At 38.9% G+C, this 16,774-nt stretch overlaps 1 protein-coding gene across 1 annotated transcript; it reads right to left on the reverse strand.

Moving 5' to 3' along the window:
• Window positions 1–711: 711 nt before the first annotated feature.
• GZMA (granzyme A) lies at window positions 712–8,087 on the reverse strand (the record flags this gene model as incomplete). Its single annotated transcript, XM_081053622.1, has 5 exons — window positions 712–873; window positions 2,892–3,164; window positions 3,362–3,503; window positions 4,919–5,057; window positions 8,018–8,087. The coding sequence occupies 5 exons, from the start codon at window positions 8,085–8,087 to the stop codon at window positions 712–714; spliced, it is 786 nt and encodes a 261-aa protein (XP_080909748.1).
• Between the last annotated feature and the right edge of the window lie 8,687 nt (window positions 8,088–16,774).

A 16,774-nucleotide genomic window follows, 5' to 3' on the forward strand; every position in this document is an offset into this window, starting at 1 on the left:
GTCTGCAATCCAACACTCATTCCCTACTATGGGATGGAAACCACTGTAACCACCATGTTGATTGGACCTACCCAGGCTCAAGGACAAGGAGAACCAAGAAATCACCTAGATAATCCTAAGCTTAAATGCAAACTACTGAGAAAAGAGGCCAACTTTCTATTGTATGCTCTTCTTGGCTGACAAAGTGCTTCATTTGTATCCCCTAGAATTTTAATTTCTATTTCTTATCTGCCTTTGGAAAATATTGTAAAGCATTTCCTGTTTCTATTTCTCTCATAGACTCAGGTTTTTCATATAAATCTGAATAGCAGGTGTTGATGTAGAGTCATGGCCTTTGAAGGGAAAACTCATTTCCTTTTAACCCAAATGCTCCAGACTGGCTGTTTCTGTTTCCTGCAGAACTGCTGAGCCCTTTACTGTACTTGTTACTAGACAGATTTTAGTGTCACTCCTGCTGGATTCCATTGAGACAGTGAAGTGAATAATTCAAGCAAATTTTGCATCTCATTTTATACATGGATGACATTGGTGACACTGGTCCCCTAATCTCTCCCTTGCATTATCCCTGAGGTCACTATATTACTCTGCCTCACTTTGCTGATGGAAATCTGGCCACTAAAGTTATAAAAGAGAAATGAGTACAATTATACAAATTGATTTTATTTATGACAGGATTAAAAAATGACAGCAAATCAAATGAAACACTATTATCTAAACTGCCCCCTTCATGGTCTTTCTTATCCATTTGAGGTATTTCTCTGAGAGAAGTACGTAGACGCCAGGTTTTTGAGGGTCTCCACATTTTCCTAAAATGCCAAAGGAAGTGATGCCTCTGAAAGTACCATCACATATCAGAGGGCCTCCAGAATCTCCCTGGGAGAAGACAAAAGGAGTGGTGGAAATGAGTATCGGACATGACCATAGCTGAATGAAAGAAATTCCATTTAATGTGGAGTTAAGACCAACTTTCACTAAATTGAAATTAGTGCTTGAAAAACCACAAATGCTGAGAATATTTTAATATTTTTGAATTGGCTTAGTCAATTTATTTATGATCCAGTGAAAATTGAAACTTGTATTATTGTTTATGTTATCCACTAATTTGAGACTGATTCTCTGCATTAGAAAGGAAGCTCTTTTGTCATTTTCTCAAAATGCTTAATAACACAAGTGGTAAAATAGTCAAATGCAGATGGGACTTGGTTGGGGCAAAGAACAAAAACTATGTTTTCTAGTTCCTCCAGTAGATAATTATCTTCCCCCAAAACCAAAACCAAAGCAGTTTTTCCTTTCACCCTTTCAAATAGACAAAAAATTCTCCCCAAGTCTCCTTTGAGCATCTGATGCTAGATGGAAGCTCCCAGAAATCAGTTATTATACTTCAAAATTAAATTCCACAGTAGAGAGGCTTCAGTTAGCTGTATGTAAGTCGATTTTATTCTTCCTGATTGTGTCACCCAACGGATGACCTTGTATTCTCTCATTGAATTCTAGAATCAGCATATTTTAACATATTCGAGGTCTAGAGTCTGGATTGGCCAGTTCACTGCTATGGCTTTATGGAAGACTGATGGTTCTAAATGGAGGGCCATTCAGGCTTGTACATAGAGTTCTGCAAATGCAAGGCTCTGAGGGCTCAACTCCATTCCAGCAAAGTGAAGGCATGGATGACCTGCCCTTTCCAGGCAAAAATTGGCCTTATGAGTGTACGACGTAAAGAACCACGTGAGACACTGAGGTCCTCCCTGGGCAAGTATATTTCTCCTGCCTAATATAGTGCCTACAATTTTCAGAATGAGTCCTTTAGGTCTAATTCATCAACAATCATTGAGAGAACTGGAAAATAATTGTTAAGTTTTGATGGTAGAGGGTGGCTGGTGGAAGGGGGACAGGCATCTCGTGATGGTGTCATGGTCTAAGGATGTTGCATGTGGGTTCCGAAAGCATGCAGATTCAGGGTTTCTGGATGCCCCGTATGGTGGGTGAAAAGAGCGGGAGGGGTGAGGAGGGCAAAGGAGAGAAAAGTGGAGGGGTGCTGAAGACAAATGCTGTCTTTTCTGAGATTTGCCTAGCCTTGATCGTGAAGGCAAGCCATTCTGATTCAGCTGGTATTTAGATAAGTACCTGGGAAGGGAAGAAATCTCTGAATCTCTCAGTGTCTGATAACTCCCAAACCATGCATACTCCCTCTCTTCAGAGGAGCTCTATAGGGTCTTTGGAAAAGGTGAGAAATGACAAGCCAACACTCAGAGCTTAAAAATCTGTAAAGTGTTTCTTTTACTTATATCCTCAGGCAGGGCCCTGTCCCATCCCTTCTCTGGGACTCTGGTCTGGAGAATATCTGGTCTAGATATTCTCTGGTTTGGGTCATATTTCGATGTTGGTTCCTGGGGATTGAGCTTGGCTCTAGGAAACTCTGGAGTCTAGCCTGAGATCCTCAGTCAGACTTGGGAATGACAGGCATTTCAGACTTGCCTATTTAAATGGCAGAGGAATTTTTGGGGAGTGCTGAGATGGGGAAAAGTGTACGGAAGGCCCTAGAGGAGTCCTGACTTCAGCTCTCCTGATTGTTACATAGTTTTAAAATTAAATCTACATAAGTTAATATGGAGAATGCGAACATAAAACATTGCTTCTCAGTGGTTTTTGATATGAAGTCAAGAAGATATAATAGGTTAACCCATGTACTAGCAGTAAAGTTATTTTTGATGAACAACTCACTTTGAGTTGAGAATATTAATTTATTTGACTGGGGTTTTATCAAATATTTTTCAAAAAGCACTAGGACTCTATAGAAGCCAATGCAATGAGAAGACTAAGCCTGACATTGTGTTTTTTCTGTCTGCATGACTTAATCCAATAGCTAAAACGTGAGATCTTATTTTACTTACATTGCAAGAGTCTCTTCCACCGGTGCTGTTTCCAGCACAAATCATATTCAGTCCAATCACGGGATTATAATTATAGTGCTTTTCGTCATTGCAGGTTTTTCTGTCTATGATGGTGACATTGACTTCTCTCAGAATATCGGACTGAGTTGATTTATTATTTTTAGTTAACCCCCATCCTGCAACTTGACACTTCGTTTTTGGTTTTACATCATCCCCCTTTTTAGGGAGAGGAAGGATAGCCACATTTTTATTAATTGTTGCTTTTTCAACCAGCTGTGGGAAGACAAGCATAAAGAGTTGATGAGATAATTAAAATATTCATAAATTCTAGTCCAACCCTCAGGGACCCCCTTATGTAGGTACAGTCTGTAGCTATAAGGGCACCAAGGAAAGGTTGCCATGTAGTTGACCAGATTATAGGAGCTTCTATGACTTTTAAATCAATCAAAGGTACAATCAAAGGTACGTACCTGTAGAAGTTTGAGATCACCCTCATGTGTGTAACTGTCATAGCATGGATAGAAAACCTCTTTCTTAATGGACATTATCTGTTTTTCTGGCTCATGCTTGGATATTGAGTGAGCTCCAAGAATGATCTTGGTGTGTCTGTTCCTGAAAACAGATACAACACGGTTAACTGCGTTTATTCTTTTAATCAGGAGCTGAGCATAATATTGCGAATCAGGTTCACTGTCCCATTTATAAGGATGCTTGCCGTGGAAATACTTATTTGTGGCTCAGAAAAAAATGTGTACTTTAAGGAATAAAAAGTAAGATGTTTATGAATTTATCATCATCATCATCATCACCACAATCACCAACTTATTTATAACAAGCTAGGCTAGGTTCATTGAAAACAAATAATAAGAATTTCATGGCAGCTAAGCCAAGTCTTGGGGTTTTAGTGCTGCACTCACCCCAACCCTCCATTAGCTGTGATAGAGAATCAGGCTGCAGATTACTGGAAAACAAAGGTCTCAGCAGTTTAGAGACAAAAGCAAAAGCGACTCGATAGTTGTAGAGTAATTAATGGAAGGGGTCTCTGTAAGACAGCAACAAATTTATTTTACATGGAAAAACTTTCAGACATGGATTGTCCAGTGGAGGACCCTATTTGCATGATGTTTAGTGTGTGTACATTGGGGGGTAAGGGGTCTGAAGGAGGAAGCCAGGATTCTTTTCTTACTCTGTGCTCAAGGTTCATTTTGATTAATAAAATCAAAATGCTCTGATGTATTAATGATCAAGGCTATTATCATTTACAAGCTAGTATAAAGCACACCAACCAGATATTTACTCTGTCATTTTTCCATCACACCAGCTGATACGAATCTCACTTAAGACATTAGAATAGTGCTTTTAGTAGAACAGTTTGATAATGAAATGTTCTGTAAATCTGCACTGTCTGATATGGTAACCAGTAGTTCCATATGGTTACTGAGGATGTGAAATGTGGCTAGTGTGACTGAGGAAATAAATTTGTAATTTAAATTTAAATTTAGATAGCCAATGTAAGTGACACAGCCAATATGATAGTGGCAATCATATAGCACAGCCCAGGTTTAGAGGCTTGATTTAAGGAATGGAGAAAAGACCAAGCCTGGAAGAGGTTTAAAGGTGGTGGTCAACAGGGGGTAAGAAATGTTCACCAAAGGAAAAAGGAAGGCATTTGAAACAAGCTTTTTCTACTTGATTGCTGTGCTCAAGCCCCTGAGGGAATTGGGAACTTGGCTAACTCTAACAGTCATGAAGTCAACACCAGAAGCAAAGCCTTTCAGCATTCGGACCAGGTGGCTCTGAGGGGACCTACAGAAAGAGCTTGTGGATGCTGCTCATCATTGGTCTGATTTTCTGGGGCCGAGTGTGGGCTTAACACCTGAATGGGGTAAAGCAAGTTTCCAGAGACATAAGTCATGTGAGCCTCCTGTGACTTTAGTGAGATTTACTTTTTGTTGTTGTTGTTTTTTCTATTAATATTCACCCAAATAGAACTACCCACAATTTTTTTTTTAAATCCAAGCACTTACGTGACACAATGAGCTGCAGTCAATACCCAGTTTTTTGCAATCAAAGCCCCACCACAGATTTTGTCTCCTTTAAGTAGTACCATGTAGGGTCTTGAATGAGGAATCACTTCTTTTCCGCCTATAATTTCTACACAGAAATCTGTTTAAAAGAAAAAGGCAAATCATATCAGTGTCCACACTAGAAGGCTCTACCTAAAGCGGTGCTTCCAGGACCAGACATGCTTGTTCTGCTCAGAGAGGATGTGCAGATGACAGCACTCTTGCCCCCAACCCCCATGTAGATGTTCAGATATCTGAAAGTAAATCCCATTCCTATTGGACTCTCTGAGAGGGTCCTATCCTTTCAGGAGCTGTGTGGTTGGCAGTTCCAGGGATCATCAGTCTGGGAATCTCTTACAACCACTGACCTCAGGCCTCAGGGCTTGCAAAGGGCAGACAGCTGTGCATAGGTCTACACAGATGGCAGTTGCTGCAGGAGATGCTAGTGCTGATGACCACCTTGAGTGCCCTCCCAATCCTCCCCTGTTCAGGCTGAGTATTAATCTGGGGAAGGAGAGAGGCTTTTAGAAGCCCGAGAACTGCCCCTTTCAGCCCAAGTCCTTGAAAAAACACACAGCTGACACACTGATATTAGCACCTTTTAGGTATGATCTTGCCCAGAGTTCTTTAGTCATTGTGAGACTTCTGTTTACTGAAATCTGCACTCTCTGTCCTCATTCATAAGCTGAGAGAATAATATCTATTGCACCTGAGGCTCCTCTTTAATCTCCAGACTGAACCACATGGTTTAATCCAAGCCCTTTGCCCAATGAAGTAGGGGAAGGGAGGAGGGATAATGCTAGGTATAAGGAGAGAATTCTGCCTTAGCCAATTTCTTTGATGATTGACCAGGAACAGATTCATTATTAGAGAACAAGGAGACCTACACACAAAGCAAATCATGTACTTTTGTTAGGAAGATCTGGTTCCCTTGTGATATACTCTCAGTTCTTCACCTTCCTACACCTGATGTTCTTGGATTCGCCTGAAATATTTCTCCTGGGGGACCTACAGAAAAAGCCTGTGGATACTGCTTATCATTGGTCTGATTTTCTGGCGCTGAGTCTGGGCTTAACTCCTGGTTGGGGTAAAGCATAACTCCTGGTTGGGGTAAAGTCTGGGCTTAACTCCTGGTTGGGGTAAAGCAAGTTTGACAGGGACTCATGATTCCTTAAATAGGACATAGTGCCTATTACTTTATTATTAAATATAACTCCTTGCCGAATTCACAACAAGGTGTGAAAAATGAGAGTGAGAGGAAAGAAAAGAGAGTGACAATAAAGGCTCTAATTTCCAGAAGGGAGTTGGGAAGAGGAAATTCTAAGCTCTAGAAACACAAGGATAAGGAACCAAGAGAACTTCACCCACATCTCAGTATTTCCTGGGATGTATCACATATAGATAGATTCCAAATGTGCATCTTTGGAACTTCTGGACTGCAGAAATCATAAACTCAATAGCATACTCCCCTTGCAGTGTCCTGTGTTTGGTGAGCACATATACCACCTCAGAAAAAAGCTCACATCTCCCACAAGCAGTAACTCCTGATTGGGCCGAAGGGTAGGGTTTAGAGCAGGTGAGAAAGCTTCTAAAAATTAGCAATTCTTGGTCCCTACCCAGAATCAAGATAAATTGGAATTACTGGGGCTGGGGCTGGGGCTGGGGTGTCAGTATTATTTAAAAGCCCCCCAGAATAGTCTAATGTGTGGGAGGGTTGAGTCCAGATCAGTAAGTCTTGCTTTGCTGTGTGTCCGCTCCTTGTATGGGCCCACCTTGATCTCTCTGACCACAAGAAACAAAGTGGAGCAGAGAAAGTTGGTTTTGTTTTTCCCTTTGAAGAAAAGATCTGACGGGAATTTCATCTGCTCTGTTGTCACCATGTGGAGAATTTGCTTGAGAACATGCCTGAACAGAGTCACAGTAGGCCATACTGATACTATGCCCAGCCTTTTGTCCCAAATGTTCTGCAACCTTGTGCTTTTTAATTTTCCCCCCTTACTTTTAGGTGCAAGATGAACCAGAGGATTTCCGTGGGATTTTCTGGCAAGACAGGTTGTCACGTCCATCCCTGCCCACCTCTTCCACCTGCAAAAGCTGACAGACCCTGGGGAAAACCCATGGCTGCTCCACACTTGTCAGTCCAGTTTGGCCTAGCCCTAGAGCAGTCCTCACTTTCTAGAAGATTTTTAAGGAAAAGTATAGCTTTTCCAGGGCCTATTACCCTTCTAGGGATAACGGCGTGAGTTTTACGATATTTCAAACTGATGTACATGTAGCTTACACAAAACCAGGCATGTTGGTTACTACTTAGTACACTAAAGAATTAGCTTAATACAAAATAGCACTTCCAAAGAGTTCATGTGGAGACATTCCCAAGCCTGAAAACTGCCATTTTCACCCCAAGTCCTTGAAAAAACACACAGTTTACACTGATATTAGCACCTTTTAGATATGACCTTGCCCATAAGTTCTTTAGTCATTGTGAGACTTCTGTTTATTGAAATTTGCATTCTCTCTCTTCATTCATAAGTTGAGAGAATAATACCTATTGCACCTGAGACTCCCCTTTAATCTCCAGACCGAACCATATGGTTTAATCTAAGCCCTTTTCCCAATGAAGTAGGGGAAGGGAGGAGGGAAGATTCCTGATTTATTATGGGTGTTTAGGTCAGTTTTAATTGTCATTAAAACCATCTATGTATTTTCTGCAGCAACAGGCTGAGGCATGAGTCTTCCTTTCCAGAAAGGTACTATTTATTTTTCTAACTCAAGAGTTTTTGGTTTATTTGCTTTCACATTGTCCTTTTTGGCAATTGTCAAGCTACAAATTGGCAGCAATAAGCAGTGGCAGTTCTATGATCTTTTGTGAAGAAATTATAAAGAAGAAAGAATGATGTTTTTTCCCTTTAAAATAAAGACATATGTAGAGTCCAAGAAAGAATGTTAAGGCTTGGAGGGAAAAATCTCCTCTTAGTACACTTAGCTATTGCCAAAAGCTCACTGAAAGTCTGCTCCATTTTGCTTATTGGTTGTAATGTAAATGACAAGAATCAGTCTTACCTTCAGGAATTAGCAGGAGAAAAATGACAATCGAGAGAAAGGATGTCCGAAAGGTACCGGAGTTCCTCATTGTGACTGGTGTTCCACATCAATCAATGTGAAAATCTGTTTTCAGTTTTTGACTGACTCTGTCTATATATTGACAGTACAAAGGATGTGGTTTCCTTATCTTTCTTTCACGTTTCAAGGTCGAGCATTAGGAAATGAAACACAAGTTAAGTGAGAACAGCTCATTACCAGTGGGTATGCTTTCCTTGGCTAGGACTGCTGAGGGAACATGGGAGCAAGGGGACCTTGTTGCCCTCAGAACATAGTACATAAGAAGAGACTTTAAAATGTCTCAGCAGAGATTGAGAATTCTAGTTTTCAACTCACCAATATTATCTTCCATATCCATGAATGGAAGCTCTGTTAAGACTTAATTTAGAGCTTTAAAAAAATGTTCTAACAATTGTTCACCAACCATACTTCTTTCTAGTTATCTATTTGGGTTATGTAAAGACCAATATAAGTCACGGGCAAGGAGCCATGTAAGAGGGAGCCTTACTTATTCGTAAACTCCTGACTGGATGTTCCTCCCCCATTTTGTGGAGGATAATTTTTTGTGCTCCTGTCTGGAGTCTGTGGCAGGAGTGGGGACAGAGGCTACTGGGGGTAGGGGGTGTTGGTGAGTACATATACCACCATCTGGAAAGACCAGACCTCTGATTATGCTTCCCCTGATTGTTTGATTTTACAACTTTAGATACATGAAAGTATTTCTCAGTTGCTACTCTCCCTCTTACCTTCCCCTCCCTTTTTTTCTTCCTCTCTTCCCCTCTCTCTTCCTCCCTTCCTTTCCTCCTTTCTTCCTTCATTCTGGATTTAGCTAGAGAAAGAAAATGGGATTCGGACATGACTATTTTGTTTCAATATTGGGAGACATATCACTTTAAGGCAAATCAACCTCAGTCCCTAAAGGAATAATATTCAGTATGCTTTCTATTAGAAATGTCTTTTGCTCTTTTTTTGAGCTGAGGATGTGGTCTTTACAATAATACTTATGGTCCTATGTTCTGTCCGGATGTTTGGTGTTAAACTAACCCCCAGTGTTAACACCCTGATGACTTCAGACTCAGTGGTTACTTTTTCAGAAATTGCATGACCATAGAAGGGAACCCTAGTTGAGACCCCTGTGTTTCCTTTTCCCAGATATTACTAAGTGCATCAAAGTGCATCATTTTTAGTAATAGCAATGGGATACCCAGCTTCTGGTTTGGGTGAGTAATTTTAGTGCAGACTTAAAAAAAATCAAATATTGATTGATATAGTTACTGAAAATTTCTTAAAGGAAACATTGGCAAATTTCTTTCTTTTTATGTGAATGTGATTGCTATTCCCCCATTCATGTTGACATTTAACAGCTTTGTGAGAAATCGTTTAGATACCATAAAGTTCACCCATTTAAAGTGTATAATTCAATAGTTTTTAGTATATTTATATTTACTGAGCTGTGTAACTACATCCATAAGTAATTCTAGAACATTTTCATCATTCTCCAAAGAAGCCCCGTACCCATTAGCAGTCACACCTTATTACCCTCCATCTGCCACTCCCCTGAACTTAGATAACCACTAATCTACTTTCTGTCCCCATAGATTTGCCTATTCTGGACATTTCATATAAATGAATTGTATAATATATGGTCTTTTTCTGACTGACTTATTTCATGTAGCATAATGAAGTTCATCCATATTGTAGCACATATCAGTATTTTATTCCTTTTTATTGACAAATAATATTCTATTATATGAATATACCACATTTTATTTATCCACTCATCAGTTGATGAACATTTGGGTTGTTTCTACTTTTCACCTGTTATGAATAACAGTGTGTTCCTTGAAAAACATTTATGTACAAATAACATTTATGTACAAATTTTTGTGTGGACGTATGTTTTCATTTTTTGTGGGGCATATACCTAGGAGTATGATTATTGGGTCATATGGTAACTCTATGTTTAACATTTTGAGGAAGTTTTAACTGTTTTCCAAAGTGACTGTACAATTTTACATTCCCATGAAAAACTATGAAGGTTCCAATATTTCTACATCATTGCCAATACTTGTTATTTATTATTTTATTTTTGCTAATTACTTTTCTAATGGGTGTGAAATAGTCTCTTATTGTGGTTTCGATTTTCATTTCCTTAATGAGTAATGATGAACTTCTTTTCATGTTTTTATTAGCCTTTCATATCTCTTCTTTGGAAAAATGTCTATTGAAATATATTGCCTAATTTTTAAAATTGGGTTGTACTTTTATTATTGAGTCGTAAGTGTTCTTTATGTGTTTGGGTATGAGTCCCTTATAAAATATATAATTTGCAAATATGTTTTCTTAGTCTGTGGGTTATCTTTTATTTATGTATTTTTTGACAGTGTCTTTTGAAGCACAAAAACTTTTAATTTTGATTAAATCCAACTTATCAACCTCTTTTATCACTTGTGCCTTTGGTGTCACATCTGAGAAATAACTGACAAATCCAAGATCACAAAGACTTACTCTTACTTTTTTTTTTCCTGAGAGTGTTATAGTTTTAGTTCTTGCATTAGGTCTATTTTTAAATTAATTTTTCTGTATAGTTCAAGTTAACTTTTGTGTATAGTTTGAGGCGGGGGTCCAGTTTCATTCTCTTGCATGTGGATATTCAGTTGTCCCAGCATTATTTGTTGAACAGACTATTCTTTTCCCATGGAATTATCTTGATCTCTTTGTCAAAAATCAATTTGTCATAAATGTTATAATTTATTTCTGGACTTAGTCCTATAACATTGTCTATCCCTATGCCATCACCATGCTATCTTGATTACTGTAGCTTTGTAGAAAGTTTTGAAATTGAAAAATGTGTGTCCACTCACTTTTTCACTAACTTTATTCTGTTCTAACAATCTTTTCCACGATTGTTTTGGCTTTGAAATACACATTTTGAAAATTGTGTATGCAGGCTATTTCTTCATGTTCTTGGGGAAAATTTTAATTTATTCCAACTGTGAATGAGCCATTGCAATATTGAAAGCCAGTGATTCTCAAAGTGTGGATTGTGGACTCCTGAGCATTCCTGAGATCCTTTTTGGGATCTGCAAGGTCACATAATAATGCGAAGATGTTGCTTGCCTTTTCACCTGTGTGTTGACATTTTCCCAGACGGCACAAAAACAATAATAGGTAAAACTGCTGGTGCCATTTTTTTAAAAACAACTTTCTACAATTTATTATAAATTCCAATAATAACAATAACTAACATTCACTTAATACTTATTAAGCATCAAACACTGTGAGAGGCTTTTTATATACATTATTTCATTAATTCTCACAAGAACCCTACAAGGTAAGTACTAATATTATAATCCCCATTTTATAGATAAGAAAATTGAGTCTTACTTATAGAAATGTCAGGTAATTTGCTCAAGGTCCCATCTAAGCAATGGTCTAACCTAACGATGTTGCAGCATAGCCTACAACAATCTCATATTAATGGGTATGTACTCTCATATAGTTTTATTTTAAAATTAGTTTCAGGTGTACAAAACAATGTAATTGCTAGACATTTATCATTTATACCTCTCACAAAGTGATAACCCCCTTCCCCAATCTACTACCCCCCTGACATTGCATACAGCCATTACATTTCCACTGTCTCTATTCCTTATGTTGTACTCCACTTCTTGTGACTATATGTGTATACATATATAATATATATATTACATTTAATATATTATATGTATATATTTGACATTCATTATTGTTCAGCTTCAGCTTCAGGTGTGTCATGCAGTGATCAGGCATCTACGCTGGTGCCTTTGCATAAATCAATGCAGAAGTAACAAACTGTACTAGTAGCCACTGTATTACTTATTGTCAGGCACTCAATAAGAAAAGGAAAAAGTCAGTTTCACTTAAGAGTGAAAGAGATGAAACAGTAGAAGCAGTAAAAACATTTTTAGGGGCCGGCCTGGTGGCTCAGGCGGTTAGAGCTCCATGCTCCTAACTCCAAAGGCTGCCGGTTCAATTCCCACATGGGCCAGTGGGCTCTCAACCACAAGGTTGCCAGTTCAACTCCTCAAGTCCCGCTAGGGATGGTGGGCTCCGCCCCCTGCAACTAAAAAATTGAACACGGCACCTTGAGTTGAGCTGCCACTGAGCTCCCAGATGGCTCAGTTGGTTGGAGCGCGTCCTCTCAACCACAAGGTTGCCTGTTTCAACTCCCGCAAGGGATGTGGGCTGTGCCCCCTGCAAGTAGAAATGGCAACTGGACCTGGAGTTGAGCTGCGCCCTCCACAATTAAGACTGAAAGGACAACAACTTGACTTGGAAAAAAGGCCTGGAAGTACACACTGTTCCCCAATAAAGTCCTGTTCCCCTTCCCCAATAAAATCTTTAAAAACAAAACAAAACAAACAAAAAAAATTTTTAATTTTAACACATCTTTATCTTGTAGTAAATGTTGTTTTAATGTGACGTGGGAAGTATGCAAAGTATACAAACAGCATTTTGGCTTCACACTGAAGTACCATGGTTGCCTTGAGGAAAAGCGCTAGTTTAAGTTGTGAACTGATTATACTTGAAAGAATGCTGATAGACAAACTATGATTATTCAGACTTGACTATCTGGCAGACATTTTCTCCAATATGAATGAAGTGAGTGTGTCACTTTACAGAAAACAACTGACCATGTTTGTTGCTAAGGATAAAATTAGAGCTTTTAAGTGAATATTAGAATTTTTGAAACACTTGTGTCTGCTGTCATGAGCTTAACCTTTTCCCAACACTTAAGGACTTTCCTGAGGAGCTAGATGGTAGTCATATTAACAAATGTGCTTTTAAAATTATTGTGTAGTGATGTGTGTCAACATTTAGAAAATCTGTGTAAATCAGTGAATCCACATTTTCAAAAAGAACAATCTATGCTGTTACATGAATTTATATTTTTATTTGCTGTGCTCTTTCTATGGTAGAAGAGGAGTAAATTCCTACTGGGGAAAATACATGAAATCTAATTAATTAATTAATTAGACAAATATTTATTGAATGCCTATTAGGTGCCAGACACAATGTTAAATGCTGGGGATTAGAAGCAAAGGTGAATAAAAGAGATTGAATTCTTACCATTTGTTAGTACACACAGACCCAGGGAAAGACCCTGGGACTGAAAATCTACCTCTGTAATGGAGGACAGGGAAAGATTGAAGAAAGCAGCTGACTACTCCAGTATAGTCATTAGTTTATTAAGGGAAACACATACAGACTCGTCTTGGATGACTACAAGACAAAATGGATCCCTGTGCCAGTAAACAGGCACCAGAGAATTATATAGGGTAGAGGCAGGATAGTCATGGGTACTAGTGGTGAATGCTACCAGGTACAGGACATTGCTTTACATGCTTGACCAGATCAAGACAACACCCTGTTCTAGGAACCAGCATATAGCCGGAGGAAGGGGAGGGGTGCTGGTTTATGTCAGAATGAATATTGATTATAATCAACAATTTTAAGGGGGGTTTGTGGTAAGTAATGTCCATTCCGGCCCAGATCTAGCTCGTGGGTCAGGCAGCAGTCAGGTCCTGGAACAGTGCCTCCACCCATCATGACCTGCTCTTACAATCTCACACACTGCCCTCTTCTGCGGAGTGCCCTGAATGGTCAGCAAAATGCTTCAATATCAGGCAAGTAGCTCGCTTAGTTGCCAATTGACTGCATGGAAACACAATCCACAGCAATAATATAGGCAAACACAAGAAAAGAGACACATTAAGAGAAGCAATCCAAGTATTAGTAACAATTGTTTTGCACCATACCCACCCCACTCACCCAAAACAATAGGTAACTAAAAGAGATATTAGCAGATGCATGTGGTATAAAAACATGACATCTTGTTTGGATGAGGGTCAACTGGCGTTTTGTGAGTATGCCTCATTTGAGAAGTTTTGATGTAAAGCAAAGCAGAGAAATGGGGAAATGCCTGCAGAAGGAGTTTCTTTTTCTTTTTTCTTTCTAAGGTAGGAAGGGTTTAAAAGCATGTTTATATTCTTATGGGAACTGAAAAAATTGCTGAAATGATGTGGGTGGGGAGGGATGCAGAAGAGCTCCTGAAACTTGATGTGGTAGTATGCTCTTTGCTGAAGCTCTGTGGGCCTAACTTGTAGGAGACTAATGTCTAAAATGGAAGGCAGATTTACTACACTATTATCTAACAGAAAAAATAGTATTTTTTTATGTGCTCAGGGTACATCCTCTTTCCTCTTAAGGCATATCAGCTTAAAGGTAGAAGATTGCTTGGTTAGACAAGGATATATAAAATCCCTTCACTCCCACCCTGAATCTGAAGTCATGTTTCCTTCTATTAAGACCCTCCCCTTGCTGGTATTGCCACAGAAACCCGTGTCACATGTGGAAGTCACCCATCTGGTATGTCCATAGCAGTGAAAAGAATGAACCACTGGTTTACAAGATAAGCTAGATTTTATTAGGAAGAGATAAAAGTAGAAACGGGTCCAAGATGAATAATTAGTCTTAGAAAAATAAAAAATGGCCTACTATGCCTAACATTTAATGTATTTTAGTATTAGAATATCAATGAAATGAAATCTAAAAGTACATAATCTAGCAATTAAAGCATAATATGAAACTTTTAAGTTTCATGTTAAATAGATTTTAAAAATAAGAATAACAAAAACTAAAGACTCTCCCCTTGTTAATATATTGAAATTTCTACCAAAGGAACTAAATAGGCCTCCAGAATCAGCATTATCTTTGCAATAATACGCAATGATAAATGATTCATCATTATCCCTCCTTTTCTAGAAACTGATCTGTCTCTCCAGTAAAGTGTCTTTTCCTTAGGCATATTGGTGATAACAGAGAGGATTAGATTACAGAAAAGTTTTCCTCAGTTATTTCCCAGTCTCCGGGATGCCTTTTCGAGACACTGCTCCTTCTCAAGTCTCGTGAGTGGCACCTTCATAGCTCCTCCCTCACCAGTGTCAAGCAGTAGTCCATGCAGGCCTTGAATATAAAAAGTAATAACATTTGTCCACCCTGTTCTTCCTCGGTACTCTATTTCACTTTATTTCTTGTAGCCAAATTATAGTTTAAATTTGTAATTTACTTATTTCACATGAATCATCTTCACCTTTTCTACCACCAGCACAGATCCTACTGTGTTCAATAACTAACTTAAAATTATAGTGCTCTGCATCATTCATAGCTCTGTCCACTGGAAGGGCTTAGAAACAATGACACCTAAGCAGCAAGGAGCACGTCCAGCACCCAGACCTGATTTCTAAATACCAGTCTCCAATAAATGAACCCAGGGCTTCATTTATTTGACTGCAGGGCTTGCAGGAAAAATATAAGATGAGCCTGAAAGATTGTGTGAGGTTTCAAAGTACAGAAATGCTAAAAAAAAAAAGTGGGAAGGAGACAAAAGACAATTCAAAGGAGCTTACAATAGCCACGGGTGGAACAATTAGAGCAATGAAATAAATGAATAATGGTACTGGATTAAAGCCAGTAGCATAAAACAAACATTCATGAGGCCATATTGATGTAAATAATGGGGGGAGAAGGGACAGTTTTTCCTTACAGTAGCTTTCCAAATATTGAACGTAGAACGAAAGATGGAAATGAGAAACTGGGCAAAGACCACAGTAATAACTGGTGCAGGCCAGAGCCGCTATGATTTGATAAGAAACAGGATATCTGCATAGTTATCAAAGCATGGATGGCTCTTGACTGCAACAATTATCACTGTGGTATTTGCCTAGTGGTGATTTTTGATGAGAAACGGGATAGGTTCAAAGTATCTCCCCACAAGATGCTTACTAAACACAAAGGGAAAAACAGTCCCTTTAGAGAGTAAAAAACTGAGCAGACAGCTTAACCAAGCGGGCATCATTACCATCACAGTAATAAGACATATTGGAATCAGATACACTCCCCCCTTCACCTCCCCCCGCCACATATAATGCACCAACTACCCTGTTTCCCTGAAAATAGACCTAGCCAGACAATCAGCTGTAATGCGTCTTTTGGAGCAAAAATTGTATAAGACTAGGTCTTATACTATATTATATTATATATATATACTATTTCTCGGTCTGTCACGGTGACATTGACTTCGCTCAAGGTATTCAAAATTTTGCATGAGTCTCTTTTGGTGCTTCCCCATCCTGCCACAGGACGCTGGGTGTGGGGGTTTGACATCTTCTGTTTTTGATAGCTGAAGTATTCCTACAGCTTTGGTTATAGTTGCTTTACCTTCCACCTAGAAAAAAAGGCAGGAGATGCAGTTTTAGACAAAGACAACAGTAACAAAAACCAAAAAAATACGAACCTTGCTTATTTATCATGTTTTACAAAGGACATGGCTGAGGACATGTTTCAACCTAATTGACAATCAGAAATTGATTTTTATAAAGTTACAATATACTTTTTCAGGCATGTTTTGCAAGTCTAGTCTAGGTAAACTTCAGTTCAGTTGATCTGTCAATGATAAAATTATACAGGTGGTATCTGTTAGTTCTGTGGTTGAAAAGCTGTAGTGGAGAACTCAATCATTATTTTATGTGGGTGGCCTTAGGTTTGTGAACTGATTTGTATTGAACCAATGGAAGGAAACTAGGGCTCCTAGTACAGTGGTACTAGGAGGAGGAGGGGGAGGGTGGTAGAGGGGTCAGTGTCTTCATTTCCACTCTAATGGAAATGTGACTTCCT

The sequence above is a fragment of the Rhinolophus hipposideros genome (genome assembly GCF_964194185.1).
Source record: "Rhinolophus hipposideros genome assembly, chromosome: 7".
Taxonomy (NCBI): domain Eukaryota; kingdom Metazoa; phylum Chordata; class Mammalia; order Chiroptera; family Rhinolophidae; genus Rhinolophus; species Rhinolophus hipposideros.